Below are 16673 nucleotides of genomic sequence, written 5' to 3'. Positions count from 1 at the left end.
TCGGTTTCCTAGATTTTGCTATCCAAACGGCATCGTGAGCAAGACAACGATAAAGGGAGTATGGTACGGTCTGGGCAACAACCCACGATAATGTGGTGACCCAAAAAGTCGGTTGGAGAGAGTCAAAACATGCAGTTGTCTCATCTCACGAATTACAACGGCTTGGTGACCCGAAAAGTCGGTTGGAGAGAGACAAAACATGCAGCGCTGTCTCATCCCTACCCGTTGGGGAAGGGGGCCAGGGGTAGGTCGAGGTAGGGTTATATACACGCCTCAACTAGCGCAGCCACGCATCCACGTTGTGGTGTTCCACGGTGCAAGCACACAGGCTGAGACTGCGTTTTGAGAAAAAAAAAAAAAAAAAAAAAAAAAAAAAAAAAAAAAAAAAAAAAAAAAAGACAAAGGGGGGAAAAAAGGGTGAAAAAAAAGAAGGAAAAAAAGGGTGAAAAAAAAGAAAGAAAAAAAGAAAAAAAAAGTGCGAATATTTCCTCCCATGCAATACACTTTCAGAAATTCAACTCCTTCCTAGCTTCGTAGGTAACTCTGAGAAGCTATCTGCGGAACAGCAAGTCTACACTGACTTCAGACGTTACTATGTATGGACTTCGCTCTTTCAGAGCAAGTCAATCCTGCCTTGACAGCTTGGATTGGGCGCGACCAAGACAGGAGCTCGTTATACATAGTACACTACCTAGTTCTCAAGTTCGACTCAAACTTGGTCTAGTTCATCTTCTGATTAGTGTAAGAATGATTATCAGACCGACTTGGAATACCTATTTTCGTGTGCCAAGGGCCCAGGTCAGACATCCAACAATAGCTTGGCGGACCGGCCGCTACTAGAAGAGAACCCCAAGTAAGAGTTCGTCCATCGAAGCTACAAGATTCAAGAATTTTCAATCTCGGTCAAATCTTTGGTGATACCTTGCTTCTTCTTCCTCTGGTCTCTTTATAAGCAAAGTCAAAGGTTCTACTCCCTCCGTATCAGCATTAGCGAGAATTCAATCACCGAATCTCTTTAGCGACCTCAGCAGCTCGGAAAACGTAATTGTCAAGTTGAACTTCTTTTTGCTTTCAAGATAGTTGACCATGGCAATGATGAGTTGGCACTTTCAGATCCCTTGACTATAGAAACGATAGAGAAAGACGATCGTGGCTCATTCTCGTGCATTTCTATCATCTTGGTGCCTGCTAGGGTCGAGAAACCGGTCTTGCGGGGCCATTCAATTCACGGGGCAGGGAGCCCAGCTACAGCCGCACTTCGAAAACTCTGGTGATCTCATTTTTTTTCTTTTTCCTGGCAACCTCTCCCTTGCGCGCTCTCTATGCAACGGCACCACGATTCCGTGAATAGCATCAGCTGCATCTCTCGGCACTAACGCACAGTTCGAAGCTGGTGGTAAGACATGCATGGGCTCAGTGAAGCATCGTAATCTTAAAGATAAACAAAACCTATCAATTGGCCTCCAACACCGTAATGTAGCGCTATGAGATGGGATGACCAAAAATCCCCCATATCGACGGCCAAACCTGTTAGTCTCATGAACAACAAGAAAAACGACATGATGGTACGCTTCCAAAACGTTGAAAAATGCTAAAAGGGGGGTTGAGAAGAATGGAAATGTTGAGAAATGCCCAACGCTATTGCTGGCTCTCCGTCGGCCAACACCCTCCTCCTGAAAATGCACAACAGAATTGAATATCCTTTCGACGTTCCCTTGCTCCTACGTATCGTTTAACTGCAGCTTAGACCTCGCCTCACTCGCAAGCAAAACGTCGTCACATGTCTTTTGGACATGCTTCTCGTCAGACTTTGTCCCCTCTGGGTTGTCGCCCTATGCAACTCGAGCAGCAGACGGTTTAACTCCTCGCCGTCCGAGCAAAGTGGCGCCATCCAGATTGAGCTCAAATGCACCCTTTTGTCGGTTGCGTTCGCGAACCTGTTGTCTGGCCGCAGCCGTGACAGCTGCCGAGTGTTGACCATAGCCCCTTTGTTCAGCGGCCGCTGGGGGTGGGTGAGCCTTCCTCTCGCGGTCCCTACCGCGTTGCTCCTGTTGTTGATCCCTGATTTGGGCATTGCGCATGCTTTGCTCAAGAGATGTATGGTATTGCTTGCCATTTACGACATCATGCATAGCAACATCCTCTCCCTCGTCAGAGTTCTCGTCGAGGCCTACCAGACGAGACACGCCCGCCTTGGCTCCAAGGTTATGACGTCTCTTGCCTTCTTCCTCTTGGCGATGGACGGCATAGCCAACATCAAACACTTCGCGCAGATTGACAGCACCTGGAGAACGGAAGTCATAACGTCTGTCTCCATCCACAATCTTGGATGCATCGAAGGCCCGCAGCACACCATCCGGGTTCTTCCGCTCGTCTCTTGGCGTAGGACCCGAGCCGGCAATCCAAGGATGCGCGAGGAACTCTGTGATCGTGTAGCGCTTCTCGGGATCGACGCACAGAAGATGCGAGATAAGATCCTGGGCGGATTTGCTGATATCGTCCCACCATGGCGAAAGGAAGGTATACTGGCCCTTGGCAACCTTCTCCGTCAAGACCTCAATGCTCTCATCGTAGAAAGGTGGGAAGCCGCAAAGAAGAGTGTAGAGAACGCAACCCAGCGCCCACATATCGACTGCCTTGGAGTACCGCTCATCCTTGACGATCTCGGGTGCTGTATACCCGACAGTGCCGCAGGGAGTCATGGTTTGTTTGTCCCAGACGATCTTGGACAAGCCGAAATCGGCTATCTTGATCTGACCAATCCCACCAGAACCTACGCCTTTGATGAACTCGCCCTCGTCAACTTTGTCCTCATCACCTGGCTGCTTGGGTTTCGGGTGCTTCGAGGGGATAAATGGAATGGGGCTGAAGAGGATGTTTTCAGGCTTGATGTCACTGTTCAAGGAGTGAGCAGAGATTCACTAACTACTGGCACGATGATGTGGGTCAACTTACCGATGGACTACACCCTTCTCCTCGTGCAGATACTCCAGAGCCTTTGCTACCTGTGTGATAACGTGCCTGGAGAGATCCTCACTAAAGTACGTCAGACGCACAATCTGGTGGAACAGCTCGCCGCCAGGCGCCAGTTCAAGAATGATGTAGTAGTATTGGCGAGACTCGGCGAAGTCGACAAGCTTGATGATGTTGGGATGGTCAAGCTGGCGCATGATTTGCACCTCTTTCAAGATATTGGCTCGCTGTTCACAGTCATTGTTAACTCATCAGAACATGAGTAGGCGGGCACGTCCCTACCCCATTGCTTGATCGGGGTAGAGACAGGTCGTCAATAACAAAGCAGTCGAGACATATGAGGAGAGGAGAGTACATTGACGACCAACAATGGAAATAGACAAAAGAGAAATTTCTCGCACCTCTGCAGCCTTTGGTGCCTTTGGCTTGAAGTCCGGATGGAGATGTTTGTTGCTCTATAGTGAGCCCTGGAGGTTGGTATTGAAACCTTATAAAACGGCAAAGACGAAAGGAAACGAGGATGGCGAAGATGAAGAAGAGGGCATCCCCGGTGTGCTGTCACGTACCTGCATGTTATTCATCTCGAACTTGCGAACAACTTTGATGGCTACTTCGCCCGCGTTACCCTCCAAATCCCGTGCGCGGTAAACATTGCTGAAGGCACCGTCGCCCATCTTCTCGACGAGCTCCCATCGCTCGAGGCCGGGGTACCTGGGGAATTTGCTCTTGCTTGCGTTTTCTTCCGCAACAAGCCTGACAATATTCTCGTCGGGAACCTTGGTCTTTGACTTGGTCTTGTGTGCTAGGTTTTGGTCGGCCTCGGCATAATGGGCAGCGGCATGGCCAGCCTGCGCGACACGGTTATGGCCGTCAACTTGCGTGTTCGAGTAGGCATCTTGAACGGGCGCTTGGTGGTTGCGTGGCGGAGAGCCTCCCAGGTTAGGTTCTGAGACAGGGGCCGCCATCTTTGTGGGCTGGTGGTGATGCTGTGTGGCAGAGTGGTCGGCCTGTTTTGTCCGCGCCGGCTCTTCAGGGTTTGCAGTGCGGGCTTGCTTTCCTGTTTGATTAAGGCCGATATTAGCTTGCGACTCCTTGCCATCGGGAAGGGAGGAGTGGGCGTGAGGAGACGGCAGGGGAGAGGTACTGAGCGCGGGCAGGTGCAAGCAAGCATCTCAAGCAGACATACCGTGTCGGATGAAGTTCTTCAACTGTTGTATTGTCGACATTTTGTCGGATATTATTCGGGCTTTTTGATCAGATGACGATTTGGTTGAGGTTTGTGAGAGTTGGCTGGTGAACAGCGGTGGGAGGATGCACCTGGATCCTCGCCTTGGTGCTCAGCTGGTGTTGAGCAGAGCTAGTGAAATCAGGTGGACTGTTGTTCGCAATTGGGACTATGCGTCGTCACAATATCAATAGGTGGCCGAGAATGCGCAGTGAAGGACTGTTGAGTGTCTCGAGTGGTGTCCTGCGGATTTCCGTGCAGGCGGTCGTTTGCGGGGTCGGGCAGTGTTGGGCGGGATCAATGTGCCGATTTGCAAAGGGCGATGTGGAGAGATGAGCACGGAGGTGCTATGGTAGGGTGAGCGCGGCTTGTAGGTGGAGGACAGGACGTTGCTGTCGCTGGGCTGCCCTGTAAATGGTTTCGGGGAATTGGAAAGAGTTGAAAATGGCGATCGCAGACACGCGCGTTGGTGTCGAGAAGATATTAACCGTCTGTCGGAAGTCAATGACGACGGCCGGGAGGAGGAATGGGCGGCAGAAGGGTACCTCAGCAGTCAACAGGAAGGCTTGACTCGGGGCAAGCGGGCGCTACTATTGGCTGGAATTGAGGTCACAGTGGCTGCACGACCGAACCAAGGAATAATTTGCAAAAGGAAGTGACGCAGTTGTCAAGTCCGCACGTGAACAGAAGGATGATCCTGGGGCCTGGACGGGGTTTCGTTATAATGCAGTGTAGTGAAAAGGGCGGACGATGCCGACAAAGGACACTTCTCAATGATCAGATGCTGGTCGCGCAGAAGGCAGATTGACTGTGTGCAGTGGTGCTTGGTAAGGTGGGGGAAAACAGGATGGAAAGGGCGACGGGGCATGGAGGGGTTTTGTTCTTATTTTATTACCGGGACTGGGAGTGACCGGGACCTAGTCGGGTGGAGGGTGTGTGGTGTGTTCCTTTTTTCTCGCTCGTCCCTCTCGGTTTCATCATTTCTTTCATCATCGGGCGCATACCACGCATTACTACACTACATCAGACTATTATCCATGCTGCCATGCCATATGCCATGCTACCTACCATTCAAGAGACCAGACAGACTCCTGTCTAGACCGCAGCTGTTGAGCCTAACCGGACCCACGAGGGGCGGGCACGATGCTTGAGTCGATGTCCAGTCCCGCCAGTCAGTCGAGATGACACAAACCGCTCATAGCCACAGACGCTACCTGGAGTTGAATACGGGCCTCAAGTAACTACCTTTTTTTTTTTTTTTTTTTTTTTTTTTTGCTCCTCCGACCAGAATACCATGTCTGCACTGGAAGGGGCCACCCTCGTCCGAGACAAAATAGATGAGACCAACCACCAGGTTAGGAGGTTAAGTAAAACAGTCCGCTACCGCTCGCCGAGATGGAAAGACTCGCTGTGATAGGGATTACAACGATTCAAAAAAAAAAAAAAAAAAACCTCACATCGGCTAGAGTCCCAATTGAATATTTCTATCCAGGAATTATTTAGAACTCAAGATCAGAGGTGTAACAAAAACGCTGGATGCGTAGTAGGAGTATACCCACGGTATAATGTCAAAGGTCTCGACTATTTTGTCCAGGACGAGCCGCCCTTGTTTGTCGGCGGTGACCGCGCGTGATGGATGGGGATTGGGACGGGTCGGTTTGAACGATGGGATTGGGCACAAAGCGTAAAATGCTGCCTCTCACTCTCGAGCGCTGTTCCATGCTTTGGCATCCACTTTCCGCTTCACTAACAGTCCAGCGTCTCCACAAGTCGGCAAGATCAGATCCAAGATTCCCACTTGTATGACGTAGCTGAGCGTCATCCTGGCGTTCCACTACCGCTTGCCGAAAGAAGCTAGCGCGGAAAAAGGAAACCACCACGCAGTTATGAAACCACACTGCCTGCGACGACGAGGACGACGACGAGATGATTGCTCCCAATTTTCTAACATCGTATATCGTCCAGAAAACTCTCTCATTCATTGACCCATGTAATTGAACCCCACCAGATTCCGTCCCGAGTCTAACAAACATCAAGGTGATCATTTTGCATCCTGGTCTAGGTCTACCTAGATGGGCATCCAGACCAAGGTCAGATGTCAAACCAAGTTCAGCTCCAAGGCCCACCCTCTTCTGGCGTCCAGGATAACGCGTATCTCGTTACCAAGCTATTGGAAGGCGCGTTCGGAGAGCTTGCATTCCGATAGGTGAAAGAAGTCTTCAGTTCAAATTCAAATCGATGCTTTATTCAAACCTCTTGGTATTGCATGAGTCGCGTGGTTCAAAACTGAATCGCCCAACTGCCCTTGCCAGCCGAGCCTCCCTGCCTGGTCAGTCTTGGAGTGGCATTCAGTTCCCTCTCCGATTTCATATTTGTCATCCGGACGTAGCCCCTATCGGCCACGCTGGGCTCTTGAAGAATCGACATAGACTAGTACCTACTGTGGTACTTACGCATCCAGTATCGTGGGGATAATTACCACGTTCCCTACAACTAATCGACACTGCGCATGGATCGACATGCATCATGTCAGATCCTCAAACATGCACGGTATTGACAGACTGATAGCGGCATCAACGAGAGGTAGCCGGTGTTCTTTTGGATTTGAATCACATCTACGGCACGCACAATACCCCAATGTTCGTCATTCATGCCGATGATCTTGAAGGATATCCTTCTGATCCTACCTGAGACGGCTTGTTTGATAGGGGCGCATTTGTCACACGGGTTACCTACAAGACCGCAGATCGTGTTCCGTTCTTGTCTTCAACGGTCGGTTGGCATGCGGCTCTAGACGTGGTAGGTATAAGGTACTCTTGCCCCCCGCGGCGCGCGCGCGCGTCATTCCATCGGTTCCATTCAAAGGACTTATACCACGCACGCCGAGCTCTTGGGAAACACCTCGACAACTGCTTCAATTGGTCAAGGGGTTGGCTGGCTTCTCCGTTACGCAGAAGCGCCCCTGACGTCATAAGGGGGCTTTTTGTACGAGGTGAGTTGGTGTTGTGGTATCCTGACGAGTATTGGCAAGCATGGAACGAACCAAATCATGTGCCCCTATCAATGTCCGTCTTTCAAAGGTCTACAATAGGGCGACCGAGGCTGTGAGACTACGTCGTTGCATTCTGTTCAAGAGAGTGCACCTATGCTCCTGCTTCGTGGACCTGCGAATACAACCACCTCTAAGAGGTCTTGTGGAAAGATACTTGAGGGTCGGCTCGGATGAAGAATCATCCCACTGATACCAAAGCATATCCGTATACAAAAGTACTCATCCCGGTGTTCCGACGTCCAAGTTTAGTCCCGTCCAAACTCAGCTCCAAACATTGGTGATTTCCTGAAGTTTGGGCTATGTCCGCACTAGACTGACTCGAACAAGGCCTGACATATGAATCGCCGGTGAGAACGTGGCTGGTAGCACACCGAGCGGCCCCGGAATATCGTTCGCACCAACACGCGTCAACATCATCATGTCAGCTGCTGGAAGAGAACGTCTTGCTGACGGCGTGAGCATCTTAGAGAACAAATGTAACGGATTTCAACCCAATACATTGTTCATGAACCGATGATCTTGGAATTCGGTTGTTCGTTTCTTGCATTGTCGTGCTCACCTTGAGCTAACCATGCCGAGATAGAAAATGCTAATAGATGTCGATAGAGTTGCTCCTGTGGTTTGTTCGCCTTAGTGTTTCACAAAAACAAGGCCATATGATTGTCAAACAAAGAGGCCGGACGTGAAGCCTTCTTGTGCAGGATGAGACAATACATCATGTCGGATCTTCTTCCATCGCTATTGCGTGAAGGAAACATCACGACTTTACAGTTTGATAGATCCAAACGCTTGAAAACCAAAAGTCGACGAACAAACTGGGGCAAGAATACTAAAACAATCAGAGGGCCAGGAAGGAAAACTTGCCTTTTCGTCTTCTTCCTATGCTCAATGTCAGCCTTCTATCACCTCGTGTTTGCTTTCCCCGGCTGATGAGACAAATTGTTAGATGACTGAAAACCTCGGCCGGCATTCGTTCTTTCCAATTCGAATGCAAACGGTGTGTTCATTACCGTTAAGTATGTGGAAATTACTATCCTCTACCCAACCCACTCCTTCCTTCCACGGTCGCAGTGTCAATGAAATTCGAAGTAGCTTTCCAATTCTTACAGCCTCTCTATTTCACGCTGCCGTCGTTGGCGTTGACATTTCTACCCCGTTCAAATTCAAGGCCGCTTGTCGGATATTAGTACATCCGTTTTTCGCCCGACAATCTTGAGTTGAAGCATTTCTGCTTCCTCGTTCCCCTCCCTCCTCTTTCCTCCAATCTTACATTTGGCGTCCAGCTCCTTTTAAGTCCACTGGTATTTGGGCATTGTCTGCCACAATTACTCAATCGTCTTCAACGTTGGACGGGTCTCTCTGTCTCGATCTCCATTTCCTCATCCTCTCAGCGGTGCCCGCTTTGGTCTGGCCTGATCCGATCACTTCCGCATCACGCACTCAACATGGCCAACCGCGACGAGTGGATTCAACTGAGCGCTACGGTACTAAACTCCCATCCTTTCTTTGTCAACCGTATTGCTGACACAGGTCTCCACAGAGAGACGAGATCGTCCGTAGCAATATTTTTGTCAAGCTTGAAGATGGAGACGGATGGAAGTCGAAACCCGAAATTCCCACGGCCAAGGAAATCCTTCTACTCCAGAAAGAGGCCGAAGGTCTGCCTGAGAATGATGTAAGGCAGCCCTGGAAATCCAAAGAGGACTACTTGAAGGCTCAGTACGAGATCCTTCGTCGCGAGGGCACTGAAGGTTTGCGATTCGCTGTCAACAACTACATCTACAACAACAACCACGGACTGCGCCAGGATGACGATCAGCACATGTTCGTTTATACCCAGGTTCGCATCAAGTCGTACATCATGACAACATTAGGACCTCTTGCGCGTGTTGAGTTCATGCCGCAGAGAGCCATCAAATGGCTGAAGTCCGGTCGCCTAAAACCCGGCAGTCTTCTTGCCCTCACCACCAAAGCCGACAAGTTCAAGACCATCTGCAAGGTCGCCGTGGTTGCCCAAAGGCCGTACTTGCTTGGACTTGATCAAACCCCTCCACTCGTCGACCTCATGTGGGGCAACCCAGAAGATGCCGTCTTCGATTGTGATCTTGAACTTGTTATGATTGAGGCCCAACACGGCTATTTTGAATCCTCGCGTCATTCTTTGGTCGGCCTGCAACTGGCTGCGCAGGCAGAGTATGTATCGCAATCGAAATCAAAGCTTGAATGTATCACGCAGGCTAATCATGTTTAACTTAGTACTCCTATCGACAAATACATCACCGGCAGTCACAGGGGAAATGAGACACCAAGCTTCATATACCAAAGCCCTATTATGGACTTCTCTTCTGTTGTGCGCCAACCCCTTGCAGACCTTGAGAAGCTCAAATCCCTGCGCGAGTTCAATGTGCTCTCTGGACTCCTCCCAAAAGATGTGGAAAGTATCAGCTTTCTCGACGCCTCGCAACTATCCGCTCTTCATCGAATGGTCTCCAAGGAGCTTGCCATCATCCAAGGCCCTCCAGGAACGGGGAAAACTTTTACCTCGGTGGAGGCAATCAAAGTCATGCTTGCGAGTCGCCGCAAGTGTCCAGGACACAACCCGCCCCTCATTGTCGCTGCGCAGACAAATCATGCCTTGGACCAGCTGCTTGGCCATTGTCTTGAGGCGAACGCAAAGATTCTGCGTCTTGGCTCAAGAAGTGAGAGAGAAGACATGAGGCCTTACAGCTTGTATGAGATGCGCCGCAAATGCTCCCGTGGTGGGGGTGGAAAGCGGTTCAGGGAACTGGAGGATGACCGTCATACCAACATCGACAGAGTAGAGGCACTGGTTGACAGTGTGTTTGGGGACAGTCTCATCGACCCACGCCAGCTTCATGCACATGGCATCATTACCGAAGCGCAGCTGGAGTCTTTGTACGATGATGAAATGGAGACAAGCCCGGAGTTGGAGAAGCTTGGTCCCTTTTCCTTATGGTTGGGAGACTCACGAATCCCGGCTCGGATCGTTCGCGACAGGCAGCCTCTCATATCCGAAACATTGGAAGCTGACGAGGACTTCGATTATGAGCGCGACGTAGAGAACATCGCGTACGATGAAGAAGACGCAGACAGGATAAACGGCAAGGAAATCAAATTGATGCATATATGGACCGGAAAGTAAGTTTGACGATTACCCGATGTTTTTATGGTCCAGTCGTATCTACGTTTTAGAAAACTGACCATGTATCGTGGGTCAGAGAGCCTGGACACTTCAAAAGCTGGAATCATCGTGCACAACGCTTGCTCAGAGAGAATGATAACCTCTTTGATATACCCCAAGACTGGAGGGGTGCAGTTTACCAGCATCTCCAGTCCAAACTGGTGCAAGCAACCACTCCGACGCTGGCTGGGCTGCTGGCCAAATACGTTGAGATATGCAAGCGGCGCAGAGCACTCAAAGCCCGGCAAGATATTGACATGGCCTTCTCACAAGATATTGCGGTCATCGGCTGCACAACAACCGGCCTTACAAAATACCGCGCGTTTCTGGCCGGGCTACAGCCCAATACCCTGCTTATCGAAGAAGCTGCCGAAACAAGGGAAGGAAACATTACCTCGGCTCTGTACCCTTCCCTTCAACAGCTCGTTCTGGTTGGTGACCATGCACAGATGTCGCCTCGATGCGACATTCGATGGCTCGGTCAACATCCGTACAACTTGAACGTCTCTCTGTTTGAAAGGCTCATCAACCTGAAAATGAATCACATCATGCTCAATCAACAGCGCCGCATGAGGCCGGAGCTGAGACGCATAGTCTCTCCATTCTATAATAACCTACTCGACCACCCCAGTGTCCAATCTCCGCAAGCACGTCCGGATGTCCCTGGGATGGGTGGGCGTAATTGCTGGTTTTTCGATCACGAATGGATTGAGCGAACGACTTCTGACAACAGCAAACTCAACGACCAAGAGGCTGAAATGATCACCCTCTTCTTTGTGTATCTTGTGTCTAATGGTGTGTCTAGTGAGAAGATAACCATCTTGACATACTACAGGGGCCAACGAAGTCTTCTCTTGAGAAGACTAAAAGGGCATCCATCGCTCACTGGCTGTTACTTCAACGTTTTCACAGTGGACTCGTACCAGGGTGAAGAAAATGATATTGTTCTCTTGTCCCTGGTGCGTAGCCCTGACCCAGTCTATGGGCGCAACATCGGTTTTCTTGACAACCCACACCGAGCTGTGGTTGCTATCAGTCGCGCTCGGCAAGGGTTCTACATATTCGGCAACGTCAATAACTTACTCGAGGCTAAAACCGAATCATCGTTTCTATGGGGCCTTATTTTCAATAGATTCGCTGATCAGGGCATGGTCAACCGAGAACTTGGGCTTCCTCTGGTTTGCCAGAATCATGGAAATGAAATCTGGATCAAGGAGCTAGAGGACTGGGCTGACAATACTGGTGGGTGTCACGAAAGGTGTCGAGAGACTAGGCCTTGCGGCCATCCTTGCACTCTGAGATGTCATGCTATCGCGCATGAAAATCTTCCCTGCAGCAGCCCATGTTTTCAAATCGTTCCTGAATGTGGGCATCCTTGTCACGGCCTTTGCGGTGAAAGATGTTTCCACGACTGTGAGCGCTTCAGGCAAGCAAAAGCGTCGGTCAAGCAAGGGCAGAGGCAAGGTACAGACTCACCAAAGGGCAAGACCATCGAATCTCTTTTACTCCAGCATGGCGCTCACGACTTTGGGCATGAGGAGCCAGTCAAGCGCAAAAGTATTGTATCGACGGGAAGTACTGGTCGTGGGCTTTATAGTCATTTCGGGGAGCTGCCATTGCGTCCTATTGGTGACAATTGGAAGAATGCCGAAGCCGTGATCCAGCAACAGGACAGAAAGCTTGACAAAGAACTTGCAGAGAGGAATGAGAAGTGGCTCAGCCAGACTCATCATGTGCAAGATCAATGGATGCCAACAGGCGTCACGGCTTCCGGAACTCGTATTCGTGCTGGTCCAATAATCACTCAAACCCTCCAGCTTCTAAGCGACTTGCCGGCCATGACCACCACAGCCGCTGTGACGGCTGGTTCTGGGAGCCATTTGCGTACTGGCTCTGGTGCTGGTCCAATCTTTGCGCCCACACTGAATCAGTTCCCCAACACCGCCCCTATCGCTCAGCCTGAGCTTCTAATTCAACTAGAGCAAGACGACTATGCCGTCTCTGCGTCTAATTTGAAACAGACAATAGGAGATTTGGAGAATGATGGAGAAGAGAACTGGTTGATTGACTTTGGGGAACCCGAATAGGGAGTCGCTACTTTCAAGGCTCAAGGGGCATGCGTGTGTGTTCAGCGATATTGGCCTCTCCCAGGCTTTTGACCACATCATCGCACTGTTCAGAGAACATTATGACGATAACATGGGCCCTCAATTCTTACAAAGGCAGGGCATCCGTTTTTAGGTGGTTGAGATCTCTTCTATGTCGGGACCACCGACGACCTCACTGTCATGAGGTGAGCAGGGAAAGAGAATAGAAGAAAAGGAAGTGGACATTCAGAGGCGGCAAAAGGAGATGCGCGGCAACGCAACTGAACGCGGAGACGACGGCAGGGGGCCCAGGCAGAGTTCTCTTTTCTTAACGGTCTATCACCCTGAAAACAGTCTGTCTGTAGATAGGCTTTAATGGCCGGAATAGCCCGACACTTCTGTCGTGTCCGGTACGCTCTCGACGTTCCTTGAAAATCCGCGGCAGGAAACCAATTATTTAGATTCTAGGGAAAGGAGGCAGCAGCTGCTCATTTCTTGCTTGGTCGTGACTGGACCCGTATACAATATCGGATGGACCCAAGGTCCGAAGCGAAGCCCCCGCCGTGAAGCAACCTCACAATCACTCGCTTTACTTAACATGGGTCAAGCGCCTAATTGTCTTCGCCGCTTCCATCTCAGCCCTTCTTCTCACCCCTCACAGTCCAGATCTACATACCTCCCAAGCTCTGTCTACCCCGGCCGACGAATTCCGATGTTACCACAACTAAAGCGAGCCTAACGGTGACAGCATGGATGATCAAGGCATCATTCCCCTATTGCTTAGTGAGATAATGTGGCTCTCATGGCCATAGTCGAGGAGGTAGAATGAGGAGGTAGAGCGAGGACAAATATCAAAAAGGGTCTATGTAGTTCAAGAGTGATATATTACGATAGTATCATAGTTTATTGCTTCATTGCTTGATTGTCATACAGATTTCACTTGGTACTTACCGTCTATATTGCTCACCAGTGGTAATAATGAATGGACTTGAGCTGATGTGAGGCCTATGATAGGCACATACGACCATAGATGGTAAAAAAAAACTCGGGATCCTGTCCGCTCTTATAGAGATAAATTACCTCCCACCGGCCCTGATTCCTGTACGTCGACGCCAGGTTGGCCATGCTGCTCAGCGTGTCGGGATGATCGGCCCCGAGCTTCGCCTTGCGAGTCTCCATCACTTGTACAAACAGCTTCTCGGCCACCTTCCATAGTCCTCTGTCTCGTCCGCGGTGATGAGACAGTAGTCCGTTAGCATCGCCACATTATCTTCGAAGCTAACATCGCCGTCCTGGGCAATTCTCGAAGGGTTTAGCGCGACAAATTATTCACGACAGCTGACTACACAGGTCCTATTTGCACAGACGCTCGCACAGCCAGAGTGGTGATACAGCGGGGGACTTTCAGTCTGGATGGATACGTTCACCGCTCTTGATGAATTGCTCATGGTTATTAGATTCGTTATGCGGCTAACAGGTCTGCTCCCTAAAAGACAACAACTCTCAAGGGCCGGCAAGCTCTGGCGGATAATCAGGGGGGCCAGTCAGATACTCCTTCATTGCCTTGATGGATGGCGTGAAGAAGTATTCACCACCTCGTGGGATCACCCAGCGGTCGAGTCCAATGCGCGCCTCAGTAGGATGCTTGCCATCAGGCAGACCGATAGAGCGCTCCGGGTGGTGATTAAGCCTCTGGCCCACAATGGCATCGATACCGGGACCGTGCTCGCCAACAAAGTTCGCCTTGCGGTCCGGGAAGTGGTGGTTGCTAGCCCAGCGGGTGGTCAAGAAGTTGAATCCGTTGCGGATGTCACTCTGGTAGCACACGAACATCAAGCCGCGCTCCTTCTCCTCAGAAGACTTCTGTGCGGCCTTTTCTTCAGGCGTCACTTCGTCTCCGTAGGAGATGCCACGACGGATGATAACCGCGTGATCGTGGTTCAGGTCGCCGCGGGGCCGCATCTTGCGGATGTGAGCTGCAAAGGGGCATTTGTCGTGCTTGTCGACAGGGTGGAAGTCAAAGTTGTTGGATCGGAAAAGGTTTGGGTCTTTGTCGTGGTGAGGGCTCTCGTCGACGGGGGTTCCTATTGTGAATGTTCATGAGCAAAATGAGCTTGGGACTTGATAGATGGACACGTACCGTTCCTCCATCTGCCCATCAGATACGCTGCAAGCTTTTCCTTCGGGTCATCAGAGTCCGCGGCGAACGGCGCATTGTGTTTGTTGTCTTCGAGCCACCTGAAGTTGTGTTCAGTTAGTACTGACTGACTCTACTCCCGACGCATAGAAAAACTTACTTCTCAAACTCAGGGACGAGCTGTTGAAGGTCACGGATCACGAGGAAACTGCCGTCTTCGGCCCATTCCGGCTGGTTCATAGGGTCGCCGTCGTGTCTGGCGAAGATCAATCTGCAATCCGAATACACTTTGTCAGTTCCGATAATCAATACCGACAAGCTCCGGAACACCTTACCCTGACTTGACAGCCTTTGGCTCTTTGTCCTTGGGCGCCACTTCATCCAATCCCTCGATCAAGGGCTGGCTAATGCCGTCCTCGAAGCCGAAGCTGAAAATCTCGGTCAGTCTGTGCTGGTCATCATAGGCAATTGTACGAAGCAGACTTACTGTTCCTTGCCCTTTTCAGGACGAGTTCGACCCTGGCTGGTGAACGGGAACTCAAGGCAGGGGTCATTGCTGTACCGAACAGTATCAGGATCATCACTGCCCGGCTCCTTAAGGAAGTGTTCCTTGACGCGAAGGACTTTGTATCTCAAGTCTTCCGCACGACTCGCCGTTACCATCAGCACGCCATCAATCAGCCGCTTTCCCGCAGACGGCTTGAACTGTGATCGAAGCTCTTTCGGCTCGTCCCAGCCCTCACCCACCAGGTCATCATACATGCCCTTCCCGAACAAGCCACCACGGAGCTGGTTCTTCTTGAAGATCTTGGATAGATTTCTGTCCTTCTTGACGGCGGCCTCGTTGAAGGTGAATTTTCCCAGCTAATGTAATCAGTTAGCGAGTCTCTCTAGCACGGCGCCTTGGCTAGGTATAACTTACAGCTGCTAGACCAGTCGAGGCAAAGGCAATGTTGACGCCTGGCAAGGGCAGAATCTTGGCCGGGACACCACTGTCCTTGGCTTTTGTCTTTGCCGCCAAGATCTGGTTCTTCATGTCACAAGCCTCCTGGGCCGTGGTGATATGTTCATCCACGAAAGATCGGAGTCGCGTCTTGAATTCATCTGGCTTCCTGATCTTGAAGAATAGGAAGGTCTGGAACCTTTTTGGCAGGCCGGGCCTAATGGGGAAGAAGAATCAGCAAACCATGACATCTCAAAAGAATGTGCAGTCTAGCGAGACTTACCAGACGTCACCCTGAATATTGGCTTTCCTCGCAACCCAACTCATGGTGACTGTGAACAATGATGATTGAGGTCAACAAACCGAGCTCCAACTGCTGGGGAGGCGCACAATATTAATAAGTGTTTAGAGTACGCTACATACAGAACAGTCCAAGAAACAAGGTCCTCGTATCGGCTTCTGGGATCCCCAACCCCGAATTCCACAAAGTCTTTCACTCCGCGTACCGAACAAGACCCGACCATTCGACATGAGCTCCCCTCAACCAGCAGCACATACTTCATACTTAGTAAGTCAGTGAGATAATTCGTCGATCGGACCTCCAAAGTCCGCAAGAATTGATCGGTCCTACCTAACGCCCCGCAAGTCGCTACGCATAGGCAGATCTTCATCGTGCCTCGTCATCTCGGGTATCAACTGGCCATTGATCCAAAGCATCGGCTACCTCTACGTATGGATCTTCTGGCCAGAGCTGAAAGTGAAACTCACTACTAATTCAAAGAACATCATAGGGCGGTTCAATTCCGGACCTTGCAGCAGTCAATCTTGACTGGGCATAGGTGCTTCTGCAGTAAGCAAGCAAACCTTTCAAGGCACCACTCAGCTCTCTGTCGATCGTGTCAAGATGGATCCTCTTTGTACCCACGAGAGGTTCATCGGGATTACCATCTTCGTCAAGGCATGCATATCTGGTGGATTTCTTATGCAAACCCCCCGCGTTGTCTGGGGAACGACAAGAGGATTTTCGATAACCTCGAGATCCACCTTTTTTTGC

At 50.6% G+C, this 16673-nt stretch overlaps 3 protein-coding genes across 4 annotated transcripts; 1 reads left to right on the top strand and 2 right to left on the bottom strand.

Moving 5' to 3' along the window:
- Window positions 1–1252: 1252 nt before the first annotated feature.
- camk-4 (calcium/calmodulin-dependent kinase-4) lies at window positions 1253–5069 on the bottom strand. 2 transcript variants are annotated; one of them, XM_011394955.1, is made up of 5 exons: window positions 4160–5069; window positions 3540–4030; window positions 3375–3428; window positions 2956–3200; window positions 1253–2895 (listed from the first exon to the last, which is right to left on the bottom strand). In XM_011394955.1, the coding sequence occupies exons 1-5, from the start codon at window positions 4197–4199 to the stop codon at window positions 1833–1835; spliced, it is 1893 nt and encodes a 630-aa protein (XP_011393257.1). In that variant the 5' UTR covers window positions 4200–5069; the 3' UTR covers window positions 1253–1832. The 2 variants fall into 2 exon arrangements, with proteins under 2 accessions (XP_011393257.1, XP_011393256.1); XM_011394954.1 differs by lacking the exon at window positions 3375–3428.
- Window positions 5070–8695: 3626 nt separating this feature from the next.
- sad-3 (suppressor of ascus dominance-3) lies at window positions 8696–12539 on the top strand (the record flags this gene model as incomplete). Its single annotated transcript, XM_954062.2, has 6 exons — window positions 8696–8734; window positions 8791–9443; window positions 9507–10409; window positions 10490–11694; window positions 11789–11865; window positions 11934–12539. The coding sequence occupies 6 exons, from the start codon at window positions 8696–8698 to the stop codon at window positions 12537–12539; spliced, it is 3483 nt and encodes a 1160-aa protein (XP_959155.2).
- Window positions 12540–13402: 863 nt separating this feature from the next.
- NCU09210 (dyp-type peroxidase) lies at window positions 13403–15952 on the bottom strand. The gene is made up of 7 exons (XM_954061.3): window positions 15903–15952; window positions 15599–15836; window positions 15164–15540; window positions 15012–15104; window positions 14837–14947; window positions 14680–14777; window positions 13403–14623 (listed from the first exon to the last, which is right to left on the bottom strand). Exons 1-7 carry the CDS (start codon window positions 15944–15946, stop codon window positions 14043–14045), a joined length of 1542 nt encoding a protein of 513 aa, XP_959154.3. The 5' UTR covers window positions 15947–15952; the 3' UTR covers window positions 13403–14042.
- Between the last annotated feature and the right edge of the window lie 721 nt (window positions 15953–16673).

Source organism: Neurospora crassa, linkage group I (assembly GCF_000182925.2).
Source record: "Neurospora crassa OR74A linkage group I, whole genome shotgun sequence".
Lineage (NCBI taxonomy): Eukaryota > Fungi > Ascomycota > Sordariomycetes > Sordariales > Sordariaceae > Neurospora > Neurospora crassa.
Note: the sequence above shows the minus strand (reverse complement) of the source record. Positions and strands in the feature narration are given on the sequence as shown.

Bases quoted from the DNA above. Each gene is read 5' to 3' on its own strand.
- camk-4 (XM_011394955.1), bottom strand. From the start codon at position 4,199: ATGTCGACAATACAACAGTTGAAGAACTTCATCCGACACG. The intron at 4,031-4,159 runs GTATGTCTGCTT...TTAATCAAACAG, and splicing joins GAAGAACTTCATCCGACACG to GAAAGCAAGCCCGCACTGCA. The intron at 2,896-2,955 runs GTAAGTTGACCC...CTCCTTGAACAG, and splicing joins GAGAAGGGTGTAGTCCATCG to TGACATCAAGCCTGAAAACA.
- NCU09210 (XM_954061.3), bottom strand. From the start codon at position 15,946: ATGAGTTGGGTTGCGAGGAAAGCCAATATTCAGGGTGACGTCTG. The intron at 15,105-15,163 runs GTAAGTCTGCTT...CGAGATTTTCAG, and splicing joins CCTGAAAAGGGCAAGGAACA to CTTCGGCTTCGAGGACGGCA. The intron at 14,778-14,836 runs GTAAGTTTTTCT...ACACAACTTCAG, and splicing joins CTCGTCCCTGAGTTTGAGAA to GTGGCTCGAAGACAACAAAC.